The following is a 21,769-nucleotide window of genomic DNA, read 5'->3' on the forward strand; positions in this document are numbered from 1 at the left end:
ACATACAAGATGGAAATAAAGTTCGTGTGCAATTAAAATTTAAACTTTATGTCCACCTGTATACCTGTAAGGATCTTAGGGAGTAGAATGATTTGCACCCCGTGAAGAACGACCATGCATGTTATTACCCACCTCCAGAAGGATAAATAATACTGCAAATGACTAATTTATGTTTGACCGACAGAGCTGACCAGATAGTGAGTCAGGAGAATGTAAAAAAAGTAGGTGGAAAATGAGAATCGGCTATTAAGTTAATGAAATAGCATGAAGGTATTATTGACCTAGGCCGATATTTTCCAAATTGTAGGTCATACAACCCATTAATGAGCTGTGCAATCAATTTAATGGGTTGCAACAATGATTTCTAGTGAAATAAAATAGAACAGAAAATATCAGAGTGTGCTGTAGTCATAACGGAAAGCATTGTTCATGACATTTTGCTTCAGTTATGTATGGCTACATTCCCAAAGGGCCACAATGTTGCCAGGGCCAACATCAAGAATCTGAAAGCCACTGATCTAAGCCATCGGAAAGCATGATTCAAGGGAGAGTTGTGTCCTCATCACACATTTTAAAGATGTAGGTACAGATAACAAGTTTCCTAATATCTGTTGCATTTATAAGATTGACAAACAATATGAAAGGAAACAAGGCAAAATGCCTAGAGATAGTATAATATCCTACAATTAGTTCCCCAGCCAAATCGTTTCAAAAGCTTACTTAACATAAGTTCGTGTAAAAAACAAAGAAGGGAACTGAGCTCTCCCCACCCCCAAAAGCCAAGAACTGTCTAGAATGGCTCTAGATCACTGGCATAATGAACCTTCTGTTGTATGGGCTAATGAACTTCGACGTGTTAATTCTGCCCAGTTCAGGGTGGCACCTGCGAGGCAGTCTGAGAGGGAAAGAAGACAACACAGAAAAACCTGGGAACAGCTGACCATCCTGCACAGGCTTAGCCCAGCGAAGGTAAGGGGTCCATGGCTGCTGTCTTCAACTCAGGTCATGTCCTTCTTATCACCACTTTGGGAAAGCTGGCCATAATCAATCTGACTTCCTCCTCTACCTGGCTCTGGCCCTTCCTTCTGTCCTTTCTAGGAAACCTTCTGCAGACAGAGCTCGTCCTGTATCTGTCCCTCCATAGGAAAAACTCTTCAGTCAGCCCAACGCATTATTTCTTAGCTGCCTCTTCTGCATTCTTAGAGACCCTTGCCCACCTTATCGTTTCTAAATTAGCCCTCTATTAGCTACTCTTGTCACATCACTACCAATTCCTCTTATTTCTGTGTTTGCTTTATTATTATCTGTTTTCTCCCTCCATAAGCTCCCTGAGAACAAGGACTTGTCTTATTCAATCCATAATCCTTGTCCCTAGAATAGCACCTGTATGAAATAGGTACAAAAACTATTTTTGAATGAATCAATTCAAGTATTTTTAAGAGAATAAATAAAATGCACACAGAAACCCCTTCTCCTTTTTCCCCTCTTCTTTTTCCGGATCTTCACCACCTCTACCACCATCACTTTGACATAAGCAATTTTAGCATTTATACAGCGTATCACAGTGTTAATAAAACACTTTCATGTTCATTATATTATTTGGTTAGAGAATGATTAGAGAATAAGGGACAACATAGGATGGTTATCACCTCCATTTTTATTTTCATGAATTACAGAAACTGAGTTTTTGAAAAGTTAATGAATGGCTTGATCAAGGTCCTACAGACCAGCAAACATGGAAATCTGGGCGTCCTTTCCTCTCCCCAGAACATCACACTACTTCTTATATCCAGACCAAAGCAAGAGGAAAAACAAGGCTGGCACATATAAGGTGGGGTGGTGCAGTCAGTGAGAGCAGAGATCTAGAGGACACCAAACTCTAAAGCCAGTGGTTCTCAACCTTCCTAATGCCGCGGCCCCTTAATACACTTGCAAAGCATTGCGAATACCAGTTTAGGGACTTTTCATGATATTCGTCAGGTAATAATCACCAAAGACTTGGGGAAAAGTAACAGAATCAGATAATTGTTTATGAGGAAGAAACTTCTAATGAATTAGAATGAATTAAAGAAAAATAATATTAGAAACAGAGAGGGTATTTTCCTGATCCAAACATGAACTTCTTATTTTAAGAAAAAAGGAATGGAAAATGGAGACATTTTGAGACAATGTTATGTGGTGGCAGGCAGGGATGGAGGAAGAAAAAAAGTGAAGGACGCCGAGGCTTTTTTCAATTTTGAGGATCTGAATATGATTTCAACATCCAGCAACGTCAGATTTAATATTTGTAATTTTTAATCCTTGCATTAAAGGAATTATTACTATGCTGTCTGATTTTTTTAGTTTTAAGACTTGGTTCTGAAAGTGTGGCTATCTATATAGCTTTATTTGCTACGTAAGATAGGAATTACAGGTGTTATGGCATGTAGATTTGTTATCACAGAATCAAATGACACTATTAAGAGATGCAAAATGAACAGACAACTGCAAAATATAAAGACTTGTCAATCTCTTCAGGACTGTTAAATACAAATTGTTTTTGGAAGTAAACTTCCTATTTATTAATGAGCCAAAATCAGTTAAAATAGTATCTTTATTTGAATTTTTAATTTAATAAATGAATTTTGAAAAAAAAAAAAAAAAACAAGTATAAATGTGTAACTATAAGAAGATGCTTCTAAAATCCTATATTTCCTTTCATTTTAAAATTAAATTCCTGAAAATATCTCCTTTCTACAGTTCAAAGAAATTTAGCTCCAGGATAAACATGATTTAAAGTAAACTTATTTACATTTTTCTTTAAGAAGTATATTCAGATCTCAATTGTTTTTACTTTCACTAAAATTTAGTCCTGCTTTATGGATAAATCATGCCCTATAGATTTGATCCTCAGTAAAATCAACAAATACATGAACATATAATAAAACATATAATTCTATTGTGTTTTCTATAAGCAAAATAAATTTGCATAGGTTGCCATATTTTCCATTACTTCAGTACCAACTAATAGAAAGGAACTTAAATTTGCTCTTTAAAAAAATATATAAAACTTAACATAGGACAGCATAATTCTTTAAAAGTAGTAATTAGAGCCAACTTGTCAACAAAAATAAGTGCACGTTAAGATTTCTACCCTTTTTGTTTTATACTGATCTTATGTGTTAGCAGACTTTCTCCTGACTCTTGTAAATAGCATTTTTATTGGGCACAAAGAGTGTTAGTAGGCTAGAGTTCGAACTTTAATTCCTCGTGATCAATATACTTTGTTTAGTGAACTTCAGTTTTAAACTATACAGAAGACAAGCAAGGATAAAAGCAATGTTCTTACTTTAAGGATTTTTTCTCGAAATAATATGTAAAACAAAATTGTATATGAAAGAAATTATTTTTCTATTGATTCATCCATTAAGGAAACAGTCTCATTTGTACTTCTTCATTGCCGACCTTTCGGGTGTGTCTTAGAATGCAGAGTAATTATGGGCATCATCATGTATTTCATACAAAACTACTTAGCCCTAAATGAGTTAATTTCAATACAACTTGAAATTCTTAATCAATTACTAAATCCATTAAAATTAAATTTATTCTCTATATCACATAATTTGGACTAGAACATGGAGACAGCATGTATGTTTGTAAATTCTGTTTAGAACATTTGCAACGGGCAGTCTCAGGCATACAAAAGACATCCATTTCTGAAACTGTTAAGATCTGGGTTTCATATAATATGCTGTATTCTTTGGGTTGGTGACTTCAGCATGCTCAGAGTAAAAGTTTGCAAAGCAGCATGGAAATAACATACATGAGTATGAATGGGGCATATGCTAGGGTGTGTGTAACTGAACCGAGCGTTTCTAAGTAGATTACCAACAGAATGCTGTTCAAACATTCCATTCAGGTGAGTAACATACAGCAAAAACATGTTAACAGGTATCTTTACCAGTGATAAGTGCCACTGGCTTGGAACAGTCTAAGGTTTCTTTCATAGAAATCCTCCACTATTTGTATTGTAAGAGCTATAATTTTCCAAATTAAACTTTATTAAAGTGCTAGACAAATTTATGTATTTACAGAATTTCAGAAAAAGTTGTAATGCTCTGTAAAAATAAATATGAAGTAAAAGGGAAAGAAGCAATGTTAGTCAACCTTAGGGTGAAATTTTATGTTTTCAAAATACTTGACAAAATTGAAATCCCAAAGCATTACCTTTCCACCACTCTTTAAACAAGGATACAATATTTCATAACTTAGTGAATATTGACTGGGTGCCTACTTATGTACCAGGTACTGTTCCAAGTATAAAAAAATTAAATGATAGGTTCAAGGTCACACAGAACCTTAGTAACAAAGCCAGAAAAACTTAAAAATATCTAGTTGACTGAGAGACTTTGTTATTTAGCGTAACTCATTTATTCCATGTCAAGCCATTTAAAAAAATTTTATTTCACATTTAAAAACAATATTATAAAAATATCAGTGGCTTTCAATGAAATTGTAACACCAAAGATGAGTACCATTAAATTAAAGCCGAGTTATTTTTACCTTAATTTTTTCTTTCTTCTGGTTGTCACCATTTTACATAAGCCTTCAATGTACAAAGAGAAAATATAATTTGAAGAATTTTAAAAGAATATCTATCACTCTTTTTAAAATAATTTAAAAATCATTTCTTCCTAGTAATTTCTATTGTTTCCAAACTACACAGCTTTATTTCCATTGTCCACATGATGTTATAGCTACATTAATTCTATTTTAAGAACAAAGGAAACTGCTATAATATTAACTCTATTCTACTTTGTAACTTAAGGAAATATTTTCCTTATTAATTATAGGTCATCTTTAGGTTTTCTCCTCTGCAATTCTTATAATCATATATATTATTTTAATAAATAAACATTTATAAACTACTATAGTCTTTGAAATGGTTAGGTGAATTCCTCTTCCAAAATACATTTTAGTAATTATCTCATCTTACTACTATTAAAGGCAGAATAAAAAGAAATGGTCCATGGTGACAATTAAACCAGGTTTATCAGAATTTAACCCTGTGCCAACTTGAGATCAAGTTAATGGAAGTCTCCACCTGCCACGTGAGAGGGCATATTATACCTAAGAGAGAACTGCAGATATCTTCTCAAGCCTGGATGAATTTTTAAAACAGTTTAATCATGAATGCAAGACCTGGCATTATAACTGGTACATCCCTCATGTTTTTAAACACGACAAAAGTAGCTGAATGAAATTCTATGGTGTCTCTTACCTAAAGAATGTGCAGCTGTGGTTTTGGAGCTGAAAAACCGGCCAAGCCCAAGATCTCCAAGTTTTACCACCCCAGTGGCTGTAATGAACACATTAGCTGGTTTTATATCTGTGAACAAATGAAGGGATCAGGTGAAAAATGATGTAATTTTAGGAACTTTAAAGGAATTAGAACACATTTTTCAGAGTAGAATTTAAAAAGTATCTTAAACATGAAAGTTTGTATTATGAACCAATTTATTTTTAATATTTTAATTTTGCTATCTCAACATTTTGAAGTTCTCAATTCTCTGACAGATAATCAATATAGTATGATGAAAATTATCATCAATTTCCATTTAAAATGCATTTTGTTTCCCCTTTTGAAGCACAAAATGAATGTGTTCTTTTTATAGTAATTTTAAATAAAATATCTTACTGAAGACTAATTCATTGGCATATTCACATAAAATGTAAAATCATGACAATACTCTCAGGCATATTATTTACTCTGATGGCTTCAGAAATCTTAACTGCTTATATAACATGTAATAAAATTTTTCATATTCCCAAATCAGTGGGTCAATTACTTAGTGATGCAACCTTCACATTCTCTGTCCCAAAAATTTGGCTGATAATCAAGAATATATTAAGAGCTAATGCTGAAGATTAAAAATCTAAGTGGCCATAATAAACATTGTTCATGTGGGAAAAATTACTCTTCCTTACGTAGATTCAACTGCTTTCCTTTTTTTTTTTTTTACCAGCAAAACCAGTAATGCTCAGAAGACTCAAGCTGAAAATAATTGTCATTCTCCTTTTAAACCAAGTAGGACTTAAAGGTTTATTATCCTAGCAAAATTATAATTTGGAAATAAATTTCTTGAGAAAGCATGATACCATACCATCGCTAGAAAACATTTATTTAATTACTTATACTATTTAAAACAATATTAAAAGTTCGTAATGATTTCATCTTACCTCTATGCATGACTCTTCGAGAATGCATGTGTTCCAATGCACTGCAGAGCTGAACAAAGTACTTCCAGACAGTTCTTTCCGGAATTAGCCTCTTTTGCTTCTTAAAATGCTTTTTAAAAAATTAAAAATAAGAACTATGAAGCTAAAGTTTCTTAAGACTGGATTCTGATATGCAAAAATCTGTAAGTCAGAAAAACACCCTGTATTTACCTATTTATTATCAATTAAAAAGCACATGATCTTCTATACTGAAATGATTCCAAGAATTTTATCTGACATAACAGCTTCTTCCTATTATACCTAAGGTTAGCACAAGCTATGTAACATGTATCTTTGTGATGTCCAACTATTTCAGAAAAATTAACATCCATATAAAATAATTTCTTGTCTTAAAAGGAAGATGTCAAATTTCATTTTAAGAAAAGTCAGAATAAAAAAGTCTAGAAACCTGTAGGTAATTACGTTCATTTAAAGACAATTCTTCTCCTGGCAGAAGATTTCACTATAGAATTCCTTTTAAATATTGAACCCCTCTGGTGATCTGAAATAGCACAATTTATTAAAAATTAAATAAATGAAAGAGATTTATGTAAAAAGTTTTCATGAATATTTCTATCCAACATGGGCAAGTCAAACTCACGCTTTGCTTTGAATAAACGAACCTAAACTTTACAGAAGAATCTTACAAGAATGCCAGGCCAAAAAGCAGAAAGTACCAATATTCTACTTAGGTGAGAGCAGTCCATTACAAATTAAGAGGGCAATTATGAAAATAATTGCAAAGTACATTTTCCATACTAAATTTGGTAGAAGATCATACTAATAATATGCTCATGCAAAAACAAGGTTCTTAGCTTCTTAAGACATATTCATTATATAAAAATTATTTTTCAAAAACAAAAGTGCAATTGCTTTACTTTTAACAATATTTATAAATAACCAACATAAAATATTGTGCATTTAAACAGATTTTCATGAAACTTTCTGATAATATGAATTGCTTTAAACATTTATTAGTAGATATCAATATTTTAATATGTACTTTAATGCAATTTATTTGGAGACATGTGGGAAGTCCAAATCATTTCATTGTGACTAAATATTGAGAAACTATACTTGAGAAAATCCCAAAACAACTGCCTCTCAATTTTTACACCTGTGACCAGTTGAGGGCAGGCCAAAAGGAAAAACAGTACAAGGAAATCTGCTTATATCCCTACTTTATACCTAGCCAAAGGTTATGTCTAATGTCTCATATGCATTCAATATACCTACCAAAGGACAAGTCTGTAAAGAAAAACTGATAATCTTAGGTTAATCTTTATTATAGCACATAGAATGGAAATAAACTTATTAGCGATTTCAATACCTACTATAGTAGTATGTACCCCAAAGAACAAATTAGATGACCAGGTAATTAAAAAGCACATCAGTCTTACTAAAATGTTAAAAAACCTCCCATATCATGTTTTAACATTAAGTCTTTTTAATTGCAGACAGTGTCAACATCAGTTGTCATTCCAAGGGGGCAATGCTGCAAAATCAGTTCTTTGCACACAATTTTCTTTCAGACTTGGAATGAGTCCAAATAAAGCCTGTATATGTGCTCTCCCCGGCATTGGATTAGCATATCAGAGGACCGTTTGATGTCAACAGGAAGATGGAGACCAGGTTTTTTTCATTCAAAAATAAATATACCATATCATGTCAGTATCAAACAATGAAAACAAATTTATGCTTTAATATACATTCTGAAATCATAATCATAATTTACTTGGCAATTTACTTTTAAATCCTATTCTGAAAAATAAATCAAGTATAAAGAAGAAGGTATAACAAAAAAATTGCCCTTAAAATGCACATTAGGGAAGATGTTCTCAGACCAAGATAAATCTGATTATTTTCATGTTTTCATATTTTTTGACACTGTCATTTGTAACAAATTATAGATGATGACAATAAACTGATGTTTATAATGTTACTGAGAATGACCTGGCCAAAGTTAAGTATTCAAATTAGTAACAGGCCTTTCAAGAATGGTATTATGAATTTGGTTTTGTCAGAAAATAAAGGCAGTTTTACTGTGTCACTGGTATCTCCTATTAGTTTTTATAAGCATATCTTTTCTTTAAACATATGTGGTTTTAAACTATTTCTTAAATAGTTTCTGTTTTTTTATTTTTTGAGAAAACCAACACTTACAATGAGAAAAGCCTGTCTGTTCTGATGGTGGCACTGTTGGCTATCTCTTTAAAAAGGATGATAAGCAAAAAGCAATGAAAATTTGAACTCCTTTTACTATTGGTAAAGTTTACATTAGCACTACAAAGCAGAAACTTTCATAATGCCAGAACACCACAACCTTCTCCTAAAACTTCTAATTCTAATAAACACCTTATTGTTAAGTCTCTACCCAAACAGCATTACTATTCAAAAATCCTCTTTTGCCCCCAAAGACAGCCCTAAAAAAATTAGATTTTAAAAAATCTAATGTCATCATATAAAAATTTAAAAAGTACATACATTTGCCATGTGGTAAGATTTTAATAAAGCAATAAATATTACAGCCGACATTTCTAAAGGTTAGCATCAAAATAAATATTTATAAATACATTAAGATTATGTGGTATGGTACTTTTACCATATTTATGTTATGAAATAGAATTGCAACATTTTTATACTTGAAAACAAACTATCTAATATTTAAAAGCATGCAAAAAGTAACACTTGAGCGTGCCCAATCACTTGGGTTTACTTTTGTTTAGTCTTTTTTTTAATGAGTAGGTTAGTCTCTTCTCTATGTATATCTTCAAATGAAATTTGTTTTAAAAGTGCATCTTCTACCTTTATCAACATTAAGCAGAAGTCATTATTCAAATAGAAAAACCAATGCAACAAAATGCTAACAATTTGCATACAAAATATACATAAAACATCAGATTACCAACATTTTACTTAGGTGAAATTCCCCTTACCCGGTAAAATATATTTGCATCATCATGTATTAATATAAAAGAGGCTGGGTGATGCAAGCTGTTTCCGTGCTAAAATTTTGGAAAAGTGGTAACAGCTTAATGAAATATCTTTTTAAAAATTGATCTCCAACCATCCTTTTACAAATTAAATGCCCAAAACCAAAGCCAATTTACATAGCAGACACTGAATATCTAAGTACCATTTTTTTTTTTAGGTAACTTACTTCTTGCATTCTAGACACTACGATTCCAAGAAGAACATACACTGCCAACTTCTAGTTTTGCAATTCTAGCATTCTTCCTCAAGAAATCTCAGGAAGAGCTTCAATGACATTACTAGGGGAAATGCATCAACAGAAAAGACTGAAAATCAGCTTGTTTTATAAGAAAATATTAATCTCTATGGTATAGAAAAGTAGTTAAGCATTGTTCGCATGTCAATATTTTAAAAAGAAAATTTCGGGCTATGGCTCAGTGGGGAGGGTGCCGGCCCCATACACGGAGAGTAGAGGGTCCAAATCCAGCCCTGGCCAAACTGCAACAAAAAAATAGCTGGGCATTGTGGCGGGCACCTGTAGTCCCAGCTACCTGGGAGGCTGAGGCAAGAGAATCGCCTAGGCCCAGGAGTTGGAGGTTGCTGTGAGCCGTGTGATGCCACGGCACTCTACCAAGGGCGATAAAGTAAGACTCTGTGTCTACAAAAAAAAAAAAAAGAATTCAAGCAAAACATCTGAAAACATCAAGGACACACAAGCTGTGTCATGCAGGCTCTTAATGCCATTGAAATCGCTTAATAATTTTTTAACAAAGACACTCAAAATTATGCAGTCAGTTCTAGGAGTCATATATTAAGCACCCTTTAGAAATGTACTGTTGTGGTTAAGAAAATAAAAGACAAATGTGATGATCCTCCTGTGTGAGGCATTTTTGAAGAGGATTAGGAAAAATGATAATTAAATGAGAAATAATGAAGTTATAAGAGAGCTAAAATTATAGGCACCAGCTGTTCTCCATCTTTTCCAAGGGTGTATGTAATAAGAGGAAGTAAGTGATTTATGTTAAATGTAAGAAAACATTTCCTGCTCGGGAGTGTTGTCAAATGTTAAAATGTGCCACTAACACAACCCATATCCATCTTTTCATAATAGACCTGCTTATGAGGTTTGACAATCACTGGTTGTCTGACCTTAAACAAGCCATTTAATCTTGCTTCCTCACTAATAATCTACAATTTCAGCTGCACGTAAAAGATAAACAATAAATGTCTGTTTGGCACATTTTCACACTTAAAAATAACAATAACTTACTAGTATGCCCTGACTTTCATATATCCAAGTAACTAAAACAAGAATTAAAAATTCCCTCCAAAATTCAGAGATCCCCATTGGTCCACTTAATATTATAAATAGTGTTTATATGAGTTGAAAAGAAGTTAGAGTTCTTTGTTTTAAACCTGTAATTAAGTCAGATAGACACTCTTATCAGAAGGGACGTTATGTTCCCAAACACATCTTTGTAATTATAGCAATTTTATAAGACTACACTTTGCAGTCGTTATTTCAAAGAATTAAATGCATCAAAACTGGGCAATGAAAAAGAAGATGCCTCTGAAAGCCCAACTAACAGTTCTAAGCATGATATTTATTATATATTAATCTTTCTATGAAAACATTTTCCTTCCAAAGATATAATGAGGTATCAACAGACTACACAAATATTTGCTATACACAATTTTGGAAATTATGTAAATGTGTAAGATATTTATGTCTCAATTAGAATTTTCAAATGTAATACTAATTTGCAGCATGTGTAATGCTTGGAAATCTGAATAAAATCCAGGTACCTTAAATTGCTTTAAAAGGTGTGAAGTAGGATAGGCCCGGCAGTCATGAGATCACTGAAAATACTTATGACTACCATCTCATTTTATCTACCTGTCCAAGCTCTACTAGTCTTCGTCCTTTCCTGTAACGTTGGAAAATCTGTTAATAGTGCTCAGCCATTTCTAGACTGCAATTTAATAAAATATAAATGTTATCAATTCATTCTTCAAAGTCAAAACTGTACAAGCTATTAATGTAAGTCAAAAACATATTTCATTTTAGGGTAAAAAGGTGACATAGGAAAGCTTTTCTTCTGAGCAACTAAGCCTTGAAGAAAAAAAAGCATTAAATTATGTAGCAAATAAGAAAAATAAATGCCTATAAAGTCACAATGTTCTTCCCCAAAAAGAGTTGCCTTCTGAACACTGGTACATCAATATCAAAAAAAAATGTACTCAAGATATTGTAAAAACAAAAGCAATAAAAACCAATGAGTCTATAATTATTATAAGAAATGACCCCTGCAGTATTTCCATGTGAGTAATTCTTAAGAGAAGCTTCTATATTAGTAAAATTGATGAGAAAATACTTGACATGTATTCTTTATTACATGAGAGTACTGTAGAAAAGAAAGTGAGATTAAAAAAGGCAGGAAGTCAGTCTTCAGGAAGACAAAAAGGTCACAAAGATAATTACAGCAATTTTATAAGACTACACTTTGCAGTTGTTATTTCCTCTCTAATAAATTCTATCTTGTTATATAATACCAGACAATGGTAAGATAGATGGAAAGATATTTCTATTTTCTTAGTAGACAAAGAAAACACAGCAGAACAATACCAAGGCAGTAAAAGTCTCTGAAAACAAATCTAAATGAAAGAAAATCAGATGCTTAACATGATGGAGGCGGTATCCCTGCTCTTGACTTAATTGTCTACACAACTACCAGAATTACTGCTGTGGTATTACATGTTGTAAAAGACAGTTTTAAATCAGTATTACCTGTAATTGTAAGGTACAATAAGCTCTTCGAAAATTATTTTCTAATTTTTTCCAGGTAAACAATTCAAAATTCATACATCACCTTTCATTTACACTCAAAGAACTACATAATGGTCATTATGGCATATAATTTTTTTTTCTTAAACTCTCTAAATTTTATACTGCTTTACTATCCAACTACCTAAAAATGGGAGAAAACTCAAGTGATAGTTTATCAGTAACTTTCCTTCTATAAAAATAATTCTGTGTAACACACCTACATATACATACCATATGCTGACAAAAATTATTTGGATACACACATATACACATATTGAGTTCCTAAGTATATGTATCAATCTCTATTTATAATATTCAATTCTGTATAATTTTCTCAGATAATGTCACTGATTTGCAACCTTAAGAGTTCAGAATAAATCTAAAGTGAAATATAAGATAGATGGCAATCTTATACGAGATTCAGAGGAAAGCAGGTTGCATTTGGATCGCTGACAATTCTCAAAGTGTATGACATGGGCCATACACTTTATCCCAATGCTGACATGGAAAGTGTAAGTATCCTGGTAAACAATAAATCAGAGTTATCAAAGATAGATGGCACTGCTGGGAAGTCTTTACTACTTCAAGGATCCAAAGGTCAAGAGTGTAAAAGACATTTCAAAGTGATTTCATTTCCAACACAAGCTCTAAGTACAAATAAAAATGTGTCTGCAAATATACAGAAACAGCCAAACTGAGTAGGTAAACATTTATAATATTGGACTATAATAATTATCTCCAAAACATGGTTAATATTCTAGCTAATTTATCAAAGTCTGTGGTAAGGAGAAGTCTAACATGTACCTCACTGCCCCCAAATTCCCAAGTCCTGGTGTATAATCCCTTCCCCTTGAAGTGAGCTAGGCATATGAATATTATGAAATATTCTTCCCGTATTATATTATCTTTTATGACAGAAGAAATTTTTGCAGATATAATTAAGGCGTCTAATCAATTGACTTTGAGTTTATCAAGAGGTGCATCAGTGTGGGTAGGCCTGATCTAATCAGGGGAGTCCTTCAAAGAAGTCAGAAAGATTAGAAGTCTTGAAAGAGACTTGAAAGTCAGAAAGATTAGAAGTCTTTACTCACCTGCTGGCCCTCAGGGAGCACAATGGCAGGCTGTGGAGAGGGCCATGTGGCAAGAACGGCTGATGGCCTCCAAAATCTGAGTATGAGCCCCAGTTGATAGCCAGGAGAAAAGCAGGGACTATAGTCATATAATTAATTACAAAAAACTGAATTCTCCCAAAAACCAGTGAACACAGAAGACCAAGCACATCAGTGAGCTCACAGCATTAGCTGGCACCTTGATGTCAATCTTTAAGACCTGGAACAGAGAATCCACTAACTGGTACCTGGCCTCCTGACCCACAGAAATTACGAGTTAATAAATTTGTCTTTTTAAAGGCTGCTACATTTGTGGTAACTTGCTGTGTAACGATAAAATCTAAAGTACGTTTCCAAACATACTAAATAAAAATCAATATATAAAATTAATTTTCTGTATTATGTAAAGAAGTAGTTTTGAGGCTCTTACCAAACTTAAAGAGAATGATGCACACTGGTAACAATGTAGCAAATATAAAGTTAACAATCCAAGAAGATAGCCTACATCTAAGTATATTAGAAATAAGAAAAGATACCCTAAATTACTCATTTGGAACAGTCCCAACTTTTGGCAGAAAAAAATAGACATCGCTTAAATTATTTATATATCATATATTTTACTAAAAGACATTTAGAAGGATATTTGCTTCCTTCTTAGCCATTCTGTTTATGCATTATATATTCACAGTTTTTAGGCAGATAACCTCTAAGTTTCCCCTCAAGATATTTATTACATTTGGTGATGTTTTGTTTTATTGATATTCTAGCAAAACAAGGTTTTGAAAAATATAACATTAGGCTAAGCACAGTGGCTCACACCTGTAATCCCAGCACTCTGAGAGGCTGAGGTGGGTAGATTGCTTGAGCTCAGGAATTCGAGACCAGCCTGAGCAAGAGCGATACCCTTTCTCTACTAAAAAAAAAAAAAAAAAAAGAAAAATTAGCTGAGCATAGTGGCACATGTCTGCAATCCCAGCTACTGAGGGGGCTGAAGAAAAAGGATCACTTGAGCCCAGGAGTTTGAAATTGCTGTGAGCTATGATGCAATAACACTCTAGCCTGGGGCAACACAGTAAGACTCTGTCTATTTAACATTAAATATACACATTTATATTTTCTTCTATTGGTCTCCAATTGACTTTTTAATGGGAATCATGAACATGGGCACTTATGAATAGTTCAATGAATGAAATACATTTTGCAAAATGGGGTATGAACATTTAAAATATGTTTTAGCAACACTGCTATTAACAAGCTCAAATGAAAAAACTGCTTGTTTATATATTTTTAAGATTAGTCTCATTTCCCTTTACACTGAGTATTCCTTGCCAAATACGTTTTTTGACATTAGAATAGAAGACATACTACAAAATGGTACACATACGGTGCAATTCAGACGTGATAAAGAAAATATATTGCCTAAATAGCACAATTTAGGTGAAATCTAATTCTTTTGTGTCTGTTTTCCTTTAAAATTCTATTACTGATAATGAAGAAATACATGATAAAAAATTCTGAATTTCCTTTTATCCTAAAACTCATCTGGGAAGTATTTCATCTGACCACAGCCTCAGGTATTCCTTTGTCACTAATTAGAGAAATACTGAATATTTCAACTATAAATTGCTTAATTATATTTGTCAGCCTGCTCTAAACCAATTAATTATTTACTTGTAAAAATCTTTGATGCAATGCTAACCAGAGGTTCATTTCTGGAATACAGACCAGAAGCTGTATTTCCTCTTCTACCCCAATTAAGCTGAAGACTTGAGAGAGTGAAATATATTGTTGTGATGCACAGTGATTTACAATATTGCTCACTATGAAGAAATAAATCATGTTTGTTACAATTCAAGCATTTACTGCTGTCCTTTACAAAGCTTTAAATCACTGCCCATATTCCCTTGAAAAAGAAGTTCCTATGACTTTTTCCTAATATAACCTCTTTTATAAAGAATTGCTTATAGAACTAATAAGGGTGTTTGGAAAACAGTTGTAGAATTTCTTAGCTCCCTCTCTGCCAGAAAAAACACCTTCCCATCAGAATGTTGTCAGTACCAATATTGTCAGTACCACTCAGTACCTTAGCAATTAGCAACTCTCCATGAGACCAGAGCATAAAGCAGTAGGGAACTACTGTGACTGTTACACAACCATGCAAGTCACCTACTTGCCCTGAATCAGAGAAATGTAACAGAGGTAAAAGAATCATCTTTTATGCAGGGATTCACCACATATGTATTGAGTTCCTGCCACCAGCCAGGTACCTCCCTAGAAAATTAATACAGTCTGGAGAGCAAAGTCAATCTGGTCCCTGCCCTCAAGAGCTTTAAGTCTGATAGAAAACAACACACATCAATAAAATAATAAAACGAATCGCTGTATCATTATATTACCAAGTACTGTGACAGAAGGGTGCACCAAGAGTACTTACACCATAAGACAGTCTATGAGACAAAGGAAAATGCTTGAAGAAATACTATCTAAGCTAAAAATTGAAGGATAAATAGATGTAGGCTAGGCCAAGAATGGAAGGAAAGAGCATCCCAGGCAGATGAAACTGCAGATGTGAATGCCCGGTGAGAAAAATAAAGCATGTTCAAGGAGCTGGAAAGTCTTATGTGCCGATGCAGAAGAGGGAAAGCAGGGATCAGGTTCTACGGCAGGTGGTGCCCAGCACCTGCCCTGTCTCAGCTGCCGCTCTAGGCACCTGGGACATGAGAACACAGAAAGGACTAAGATTCCTTCCTCTGGGAGTTTATCCTCTATATTACAGTAGGTTTGCTGAATCTTGTCAAGTCATTTTATTCTTTACCCTCAATGTAAAACCCTAGAAGGACCTGACGGAAAGCAGAATTTTTTTCTTCTCCCCTCTTTCCTCATAAAGACTGGTGGAGAACAAACTGAATGTGAGGAGAGAGTGAAAAAGCTCTCACTCTCCAAAACAGACTCTGCTATTTCATACTATAGGAGGAAAAATGGAAACTGAGCTGGTTGGGAAAATCTGAAAGGCATTCGGAAGAAAAAATCAATAGAACTTACAGACAGATTGAAAATGGAAAGTAGGGGGTGGTGCCTGTGGCTCAAGGAGTAGGGTGCCGGTCCCATATGCCGGAGGTGGCAGGTTCAAACCTAGCCCCGGCCAAAAAAAAAAAAAAAAAAAAAAAAAGAAAATGGAAAGTAGGGAGACAAAAGTATCACAGAAGAGTTGTGGTTTCCAGCGTGCCAAACTAGACAGACCAGCCCTGAGCCTCCAGTCAGGCAGCACTGAAGGAGGTGGTCTATGAGGAAGACAGGAATTTGTTGACAAACATGTTGAGCCATTTGAGTGAGAACAACAGAGAGCTCCATGCTACAGATAAAGTGGGAGTCGATAAGAGGATAACTGACATTACAGGTATGGATGAGATCAACTACAAAGTAAGTACAGAGCAAAAAAAAAAAAAAAAAATGAAAGAAAGAAAGGACTGAAACTTAAAACTCCATCATTACATCTTTAAGGGCAAAAGGAAAGAACAACAGTCTCCAGAGAAAACCAAGAGACTCTGGGACTCCGTGAGCCAGAGGAGGACTACTTTAAGAAGGATATGAAAAGCAGAGCTAAATTGCTGCTGAGAGGTCCAGCAAAGTAGTGACAGGAAGAAGTATGTCCATGAGATTTCACAACAGAGGTCATTCAAGAGCCATTCTGCATCAAGAGTAAGTGCTGGTGAAAGAACAGGAACGAGGCAGTACCTGAAGGAAAAGGCAGGCAGAGGTGAGGGTGAAGACTGAGGAGGGCCTTCTCGGAGCATCTTAAAATAGCAACACCTTTTCTCCAAACACTTTCTTTGCATTTCTCCATTGCAATTATCAATGCCAGGCATGCCAACTCTAATTGCTTATCATCTGATTGATTTGTCTTCCCCACTAGAAGTTAAGCTTCTTGAATGAACAAATCACAAGCATGTGTGTGTGTGTGTGTGTGTGTAGATGTGAACATGTTTAAGGGAACGGGGACCAGGGAATCTTTAAATGATGGTGGAAGGGATCCAGGAGTGCATAATGATTATGGATATAGGAAAGGTTTAAATTTGCTGAGAATATGTGCAGAGAAAAGATAGGAAACCCAAGTAGTGGGACATACAACAATCCCTTCTATGTAACAAGAATATAACAACAGGAGGGAGGGAGGAGAGAAGAGTAGCAGATGCAACGTGGTGTGACAGGTTTGGCTATGGGAAGGTGAGGGGGCATTCTTGTCTGCTGATTTCTATTTATCCTGTAAACTTTAAGATATGTCATCCGTGAGGAGTAAGGAAGAGTAGATTTGTATGATGCAAAGAGGAAAGAAGAGTGGTGATCAGAGGTTTAAATAAAATAAAGACAATCTGAATACCCAACAGACATCATATATTCAGATAAACACAGATAAATACGTGGATATACAGATAAATATGCATATATTTGTACATATATTTAAAAGTAAGTAAATATATAAATATATAACTTAACCTTCACAATAACACTTTAAGTATTATGAACCCAATTTTATAAATGTGGAAACTGTAGCTCAATCATTCAGATGAAGTAATAAATGGTCATACAACACCATCACTTAAAATCCTTCCAGGGCCATCAGAAATTCTCAGTCTTGTTTCATTTGTCTTCTTTTAAGTATCAATTATAACCCGTACTTCTCCTTCATATAACTTATTACAACTGCAGATACATAGTTTCCTATGAGTATTAGTTAAATGCCATACTCTTCCACTCAACACTGAGCTCTCAGAAAGCCTACACCATATGTACCTGGCACATGGTAAATGTTCAATAAACGAAAAATGAAATACAGAACTATTTTGGGCAATGCTATCAATTGGTAAACCTATGTGAGAAAGTAATTTGAAGGAATCTTTATGATTTTAAATGTGCATACCCCATTACTCACCAATATCATTTATATGAATCTATGTAACAGATATAGATAAAAGGGTATGCATTGATGCATATAAGGCTTTGTGTTTGAGGATTCTCTGTGAAAATAAAAAACGAAAAGAATCCATTAATGATACAATAATTAAATTAAATAAACTGTGATGTGTCCAAGAAAAAATACATATATTAGAATCTATTTTTACATTTATATGTGTTTATAAAGATAGCAAAGAAAGTTAGGAAGGTTGTATGAACATAGAACTTAGTGGTTATCTCTGGAACATGGGAGTGAGGGAAAAAACTCATGCAAGAAAAATGGCCCTGTCATTTTATACTAATAAAATAAACACAAACTTAAATTAAATCAAGAGAAAAGATGTAACTAGGTTCACTATTAAAATACATCAATCCCTAATAACATTAATTCTATTTGAGAAAGAACCTGGAGAGATTTCATAGAGCAGATCTTCCCAAGTTATTAAATTATTTTCTTGGAATGCAATTTAGGCATTTGGTCAGGTCTAAAATAGCATACTGCAAAAGACATACAGAAACATAATCAGGAAGATCAACAGGTTTGGCAAAATGACTTTCAACCTTTAAAAGAGTTCCAGAAGAATCTGGGAAACCTAACCCAGGATGTCTACATTCTGACTAGGCAAAAACTGATGGTACCTACAAAAAGAATAGGATCACTAAAAGCTTATACAATAAAGTCTACTACCAAGGAAGGAAGAATAATAAAAACAGTTCTCAAAGGAAAAGCCACTTCAGTATTCTACCTAAGTACATTCAGTTGCTATATAAGCTTATAACTTATTAGCATCAGTTGATCCTCCTTATTTAAAAAAATCTTTCCCCCCTTAAGTAGTACTTTTTGAGAGACATCTTCAAATTTCAGTCAGAAAACTCAAGCTTGTAGTTTTAGACACAGAATTCTCTCTGTATTTGGAATTACAAAGGTGTAATTCTAAGTTACTACCAGACAGAATTCTGTTATTCTCAAATTATCTTTCTGATAGATAAGAATTTGCCCCTTTCCTTCCCACTATAAGTAATTAAATAACTCTCACAGTTTCAGGCAAAGCATCTTATGTTATTTATACTCTCTTATAAGACTACATTTACTTTCACATGTCTCTCTGGTAGAAAGTTGTTTTGTAAATTTTGCATTTGGGTACTACATTTGCATTTCTTTTGAAAATTATGACTATATGTTCTTTAATTTGCAAAGACTTATTTTGTTGGTGATTGTTTTAGCTACTGGTGGGAAGTCTCTAAAACAGAAAATCAGATAGACTAGAAGTGATTCGCTCGAACTCTGGGACTTTAAACAGAGTCAGCTTGATAGCATTCGGTGTAATTACCTTCCTTTTATGCACTGTTTTTGTAAGTTAGAAAGTATTCTTATGAACTGTGTCCATCTTACAGATGAGGAAACTAAGACTAAGATAATTTAAGTAACGTAAAAGTTTAAGTGGCTGATACTGAATCCATACTCAACAAAAGAGTTCTCAACTACTGCCAGAGAATCTGTGAATGCCTCAATCAGAAAATCTATGACTGCTCTGTAAAGAAATGCAAATTGTGTGTTTATCAATATTAACATTTCTCTGGGGAGAGGGTCAAGGACTTTCATCTGATTTTCAAAGGAGGTCTGTGATATAAAAATCTTTAAGGCTCACTAAAGGAAACATGGATTTTGGCATCAGATAACCTATAAACCAAATTTACCTTTCAGAATCCTTGTGAAGACTAAATAATAAGATAATGTATAGAAAGTACTGAACCTTATCTTTAAAAATTCCAGAAATTACTAGTTATACTCCAGTATCTGTAGGGAGATGGAATGTACAGACTGATAATGCCCAGACCAGACCCTTACAAAAATAGAACTTCGATCTACAACCTGCAGCAACCTTCCCAGGAAATCAACCCTTAATCTACAATAAACAATCCAAGAAGCCAGATTGCTATCTCTGGTAATAATCCAGGAAACTGAAAAGTAAATTCTTGTCCAAAATGGCCAAGACTTGATTAGTAACTGACAGCTTTCCTTGTTTTGTCTCTCCTTCCAACTAGGACCCAGAAGAAAAAGCCAAATATGTACTCCTAGCCAATCACAAGGATGCCTTGCTCCTGGTTAGTCCGCCTACATACCCATAGGGTTATCTTTTTCTCTACAAAGTTTTCACTCTTCTGCAGGCCTTTAATTCTCTCCCCAAACAAACATGGCAATGGCTAAATTCCTCAGTATAGCAAACCCAGAATAAATAGCCCTTTTTTTTTTCTCTCTCTCTCTCATTTGGTTGTTCTTGTTCGGTTCCATACCATTCAAGGAACCTTCCATTGTGATATGTGAATTTTAGCTGGGCACGCATCCAGCTGCATGAAGACTATATTTTAACCTTACTGCCTTACTGCAGCCTAAACTTATTCATGAGACCACATTCTCGCCCAAGGGATGAAGGTGAAAATGCTGTGTGCAGGCAGCATGCAGCAATATGCTTTAAGATACAGCCAGCAAAGACCCTTTGTGTGAAGCCTAGTATGACCTGAGATTATATTTAAGTAGTTGACTTAAGTCATGGGTTGATATCCAAGGACTGACTGACTGCAAATCTCACTTTCTTCTAGGATGGATCCCTCCCAGAAATAGGTCAGGCTGCTCTGGAGTCTCTTCCCACCCTCCTTCCTGTGATGTGCAGAGAGACAGGATTAAGGATTGTCTGCTTAAAACTATCAAGCAGCAGCAATATTGTAATTTTGGCTACCAGAAGACATGTCTCTGGGTTATGTCCAAGTTGATTTTGAAGTGTTCAGATATTTAAGTTGATCAGTGTGAATGTCACCAGGCAAACCAGCTTCAGAATCATTACTAATCACTCTCATCTACCATTTATTCCGTATCTATTATATTATTAGACATCGTATGTTTTATTACATACAATAGACCACAATGCATTGAGATCTTTAAAGTACCTAATATGCCTATATATTTATTAGACAACTGTATTATAAAAAAATAAAAGTTTAAAATAATTAAAAAGAAAAACCTTACCTTTATCATTCTGGATAGATCACCAGCATCTGCTAATTCCAAAACTATGTTTAGTTCATTATCCTCAATGAATGATGCATAATATTTAATTACATTTGGATGGTTGAGTTGCTGAGAAAATAAAACAGGTATCAAAAAGTTTTCTTATTATAAATTCCCAAGCATCACAGTTTTGCAACTTAAAAATAAACTTACCGTATTTGATTTTTAAATTACATAAATCATAACATGACAGTATGTATTTCTTTAATGCATTTTGAAACAAGTAATTATTGAGAGTAAAACTAGGTATAAATCAATTTTATTATAATATTCTTTATTATTAGAAATAACAATTTTATACTTAAGACTTTTTAAAAATATCATCATGCCCAAAAAAGCATAAAAGATGCAGTAAGTAAATGACAGAATTAAATCGTCATATGCTAAATACTATGTTCTTTAAAATGAGAATTGTCATTTAAGAGTCATTTTGCTTTAAGGGTAAAGAAAAAATACCTTCTCCTCCTACTTTGAAGTTAGGGTTGGTGCTAGTATAACTCCAGCCAATAAAAACAAAACAAACCTGTATCTAACATACTATACCTAAATACTGTTTTACATCAACTATTATAAATAAACAGA

General features: G+C 33.8%; 1 protein-coding gene across 2 annotated transcripts in view; it reads right to left on the minus strand.

The window, feature by feature from the left end:
* Positions 1-21,769, minus strand: part of NEK7 (NIMA related kinase 7) — a 158,398-nt gene that overhangs the window by 35,432 nt on the left and 101,197 nt on the right. For both annotated transcript variants that reach the window (XM_053606378.1, XM_053606379.1), the window contains exons 5-7: positions 21,146-21,256; positions 6,220-6,328; positions 5,261-5,368 (exon numbers count right to left, since the gene is read on the minus strand). In XM_053606378.1, coding sequence (XP_053462353.1) covers positions 5,261-5,368; positions 6,220-6,328; positions 21,146-21,256 — 328 coding nt within the window. The remainder of the gene's footprint in view (positions 1-5,260; positions 5,369-6,219; positions 6,329-21,145; positions 21,257-21,769) is intronic.

Source organism: Nycticebus coucang, chromosome 10, assembly GCF_027406575.1.
Source record: "Nycticebus coucang isolate mNycCou1 chromosome 10, mNycCou1.pri, whole genome shotgun sequence".
Taxonomy (NCBI): Eukaryota; Metazoa; Chordata; class Mammalia; order Primates; family Lorisidae; genus Nycticebus; species Nycticebus coucang.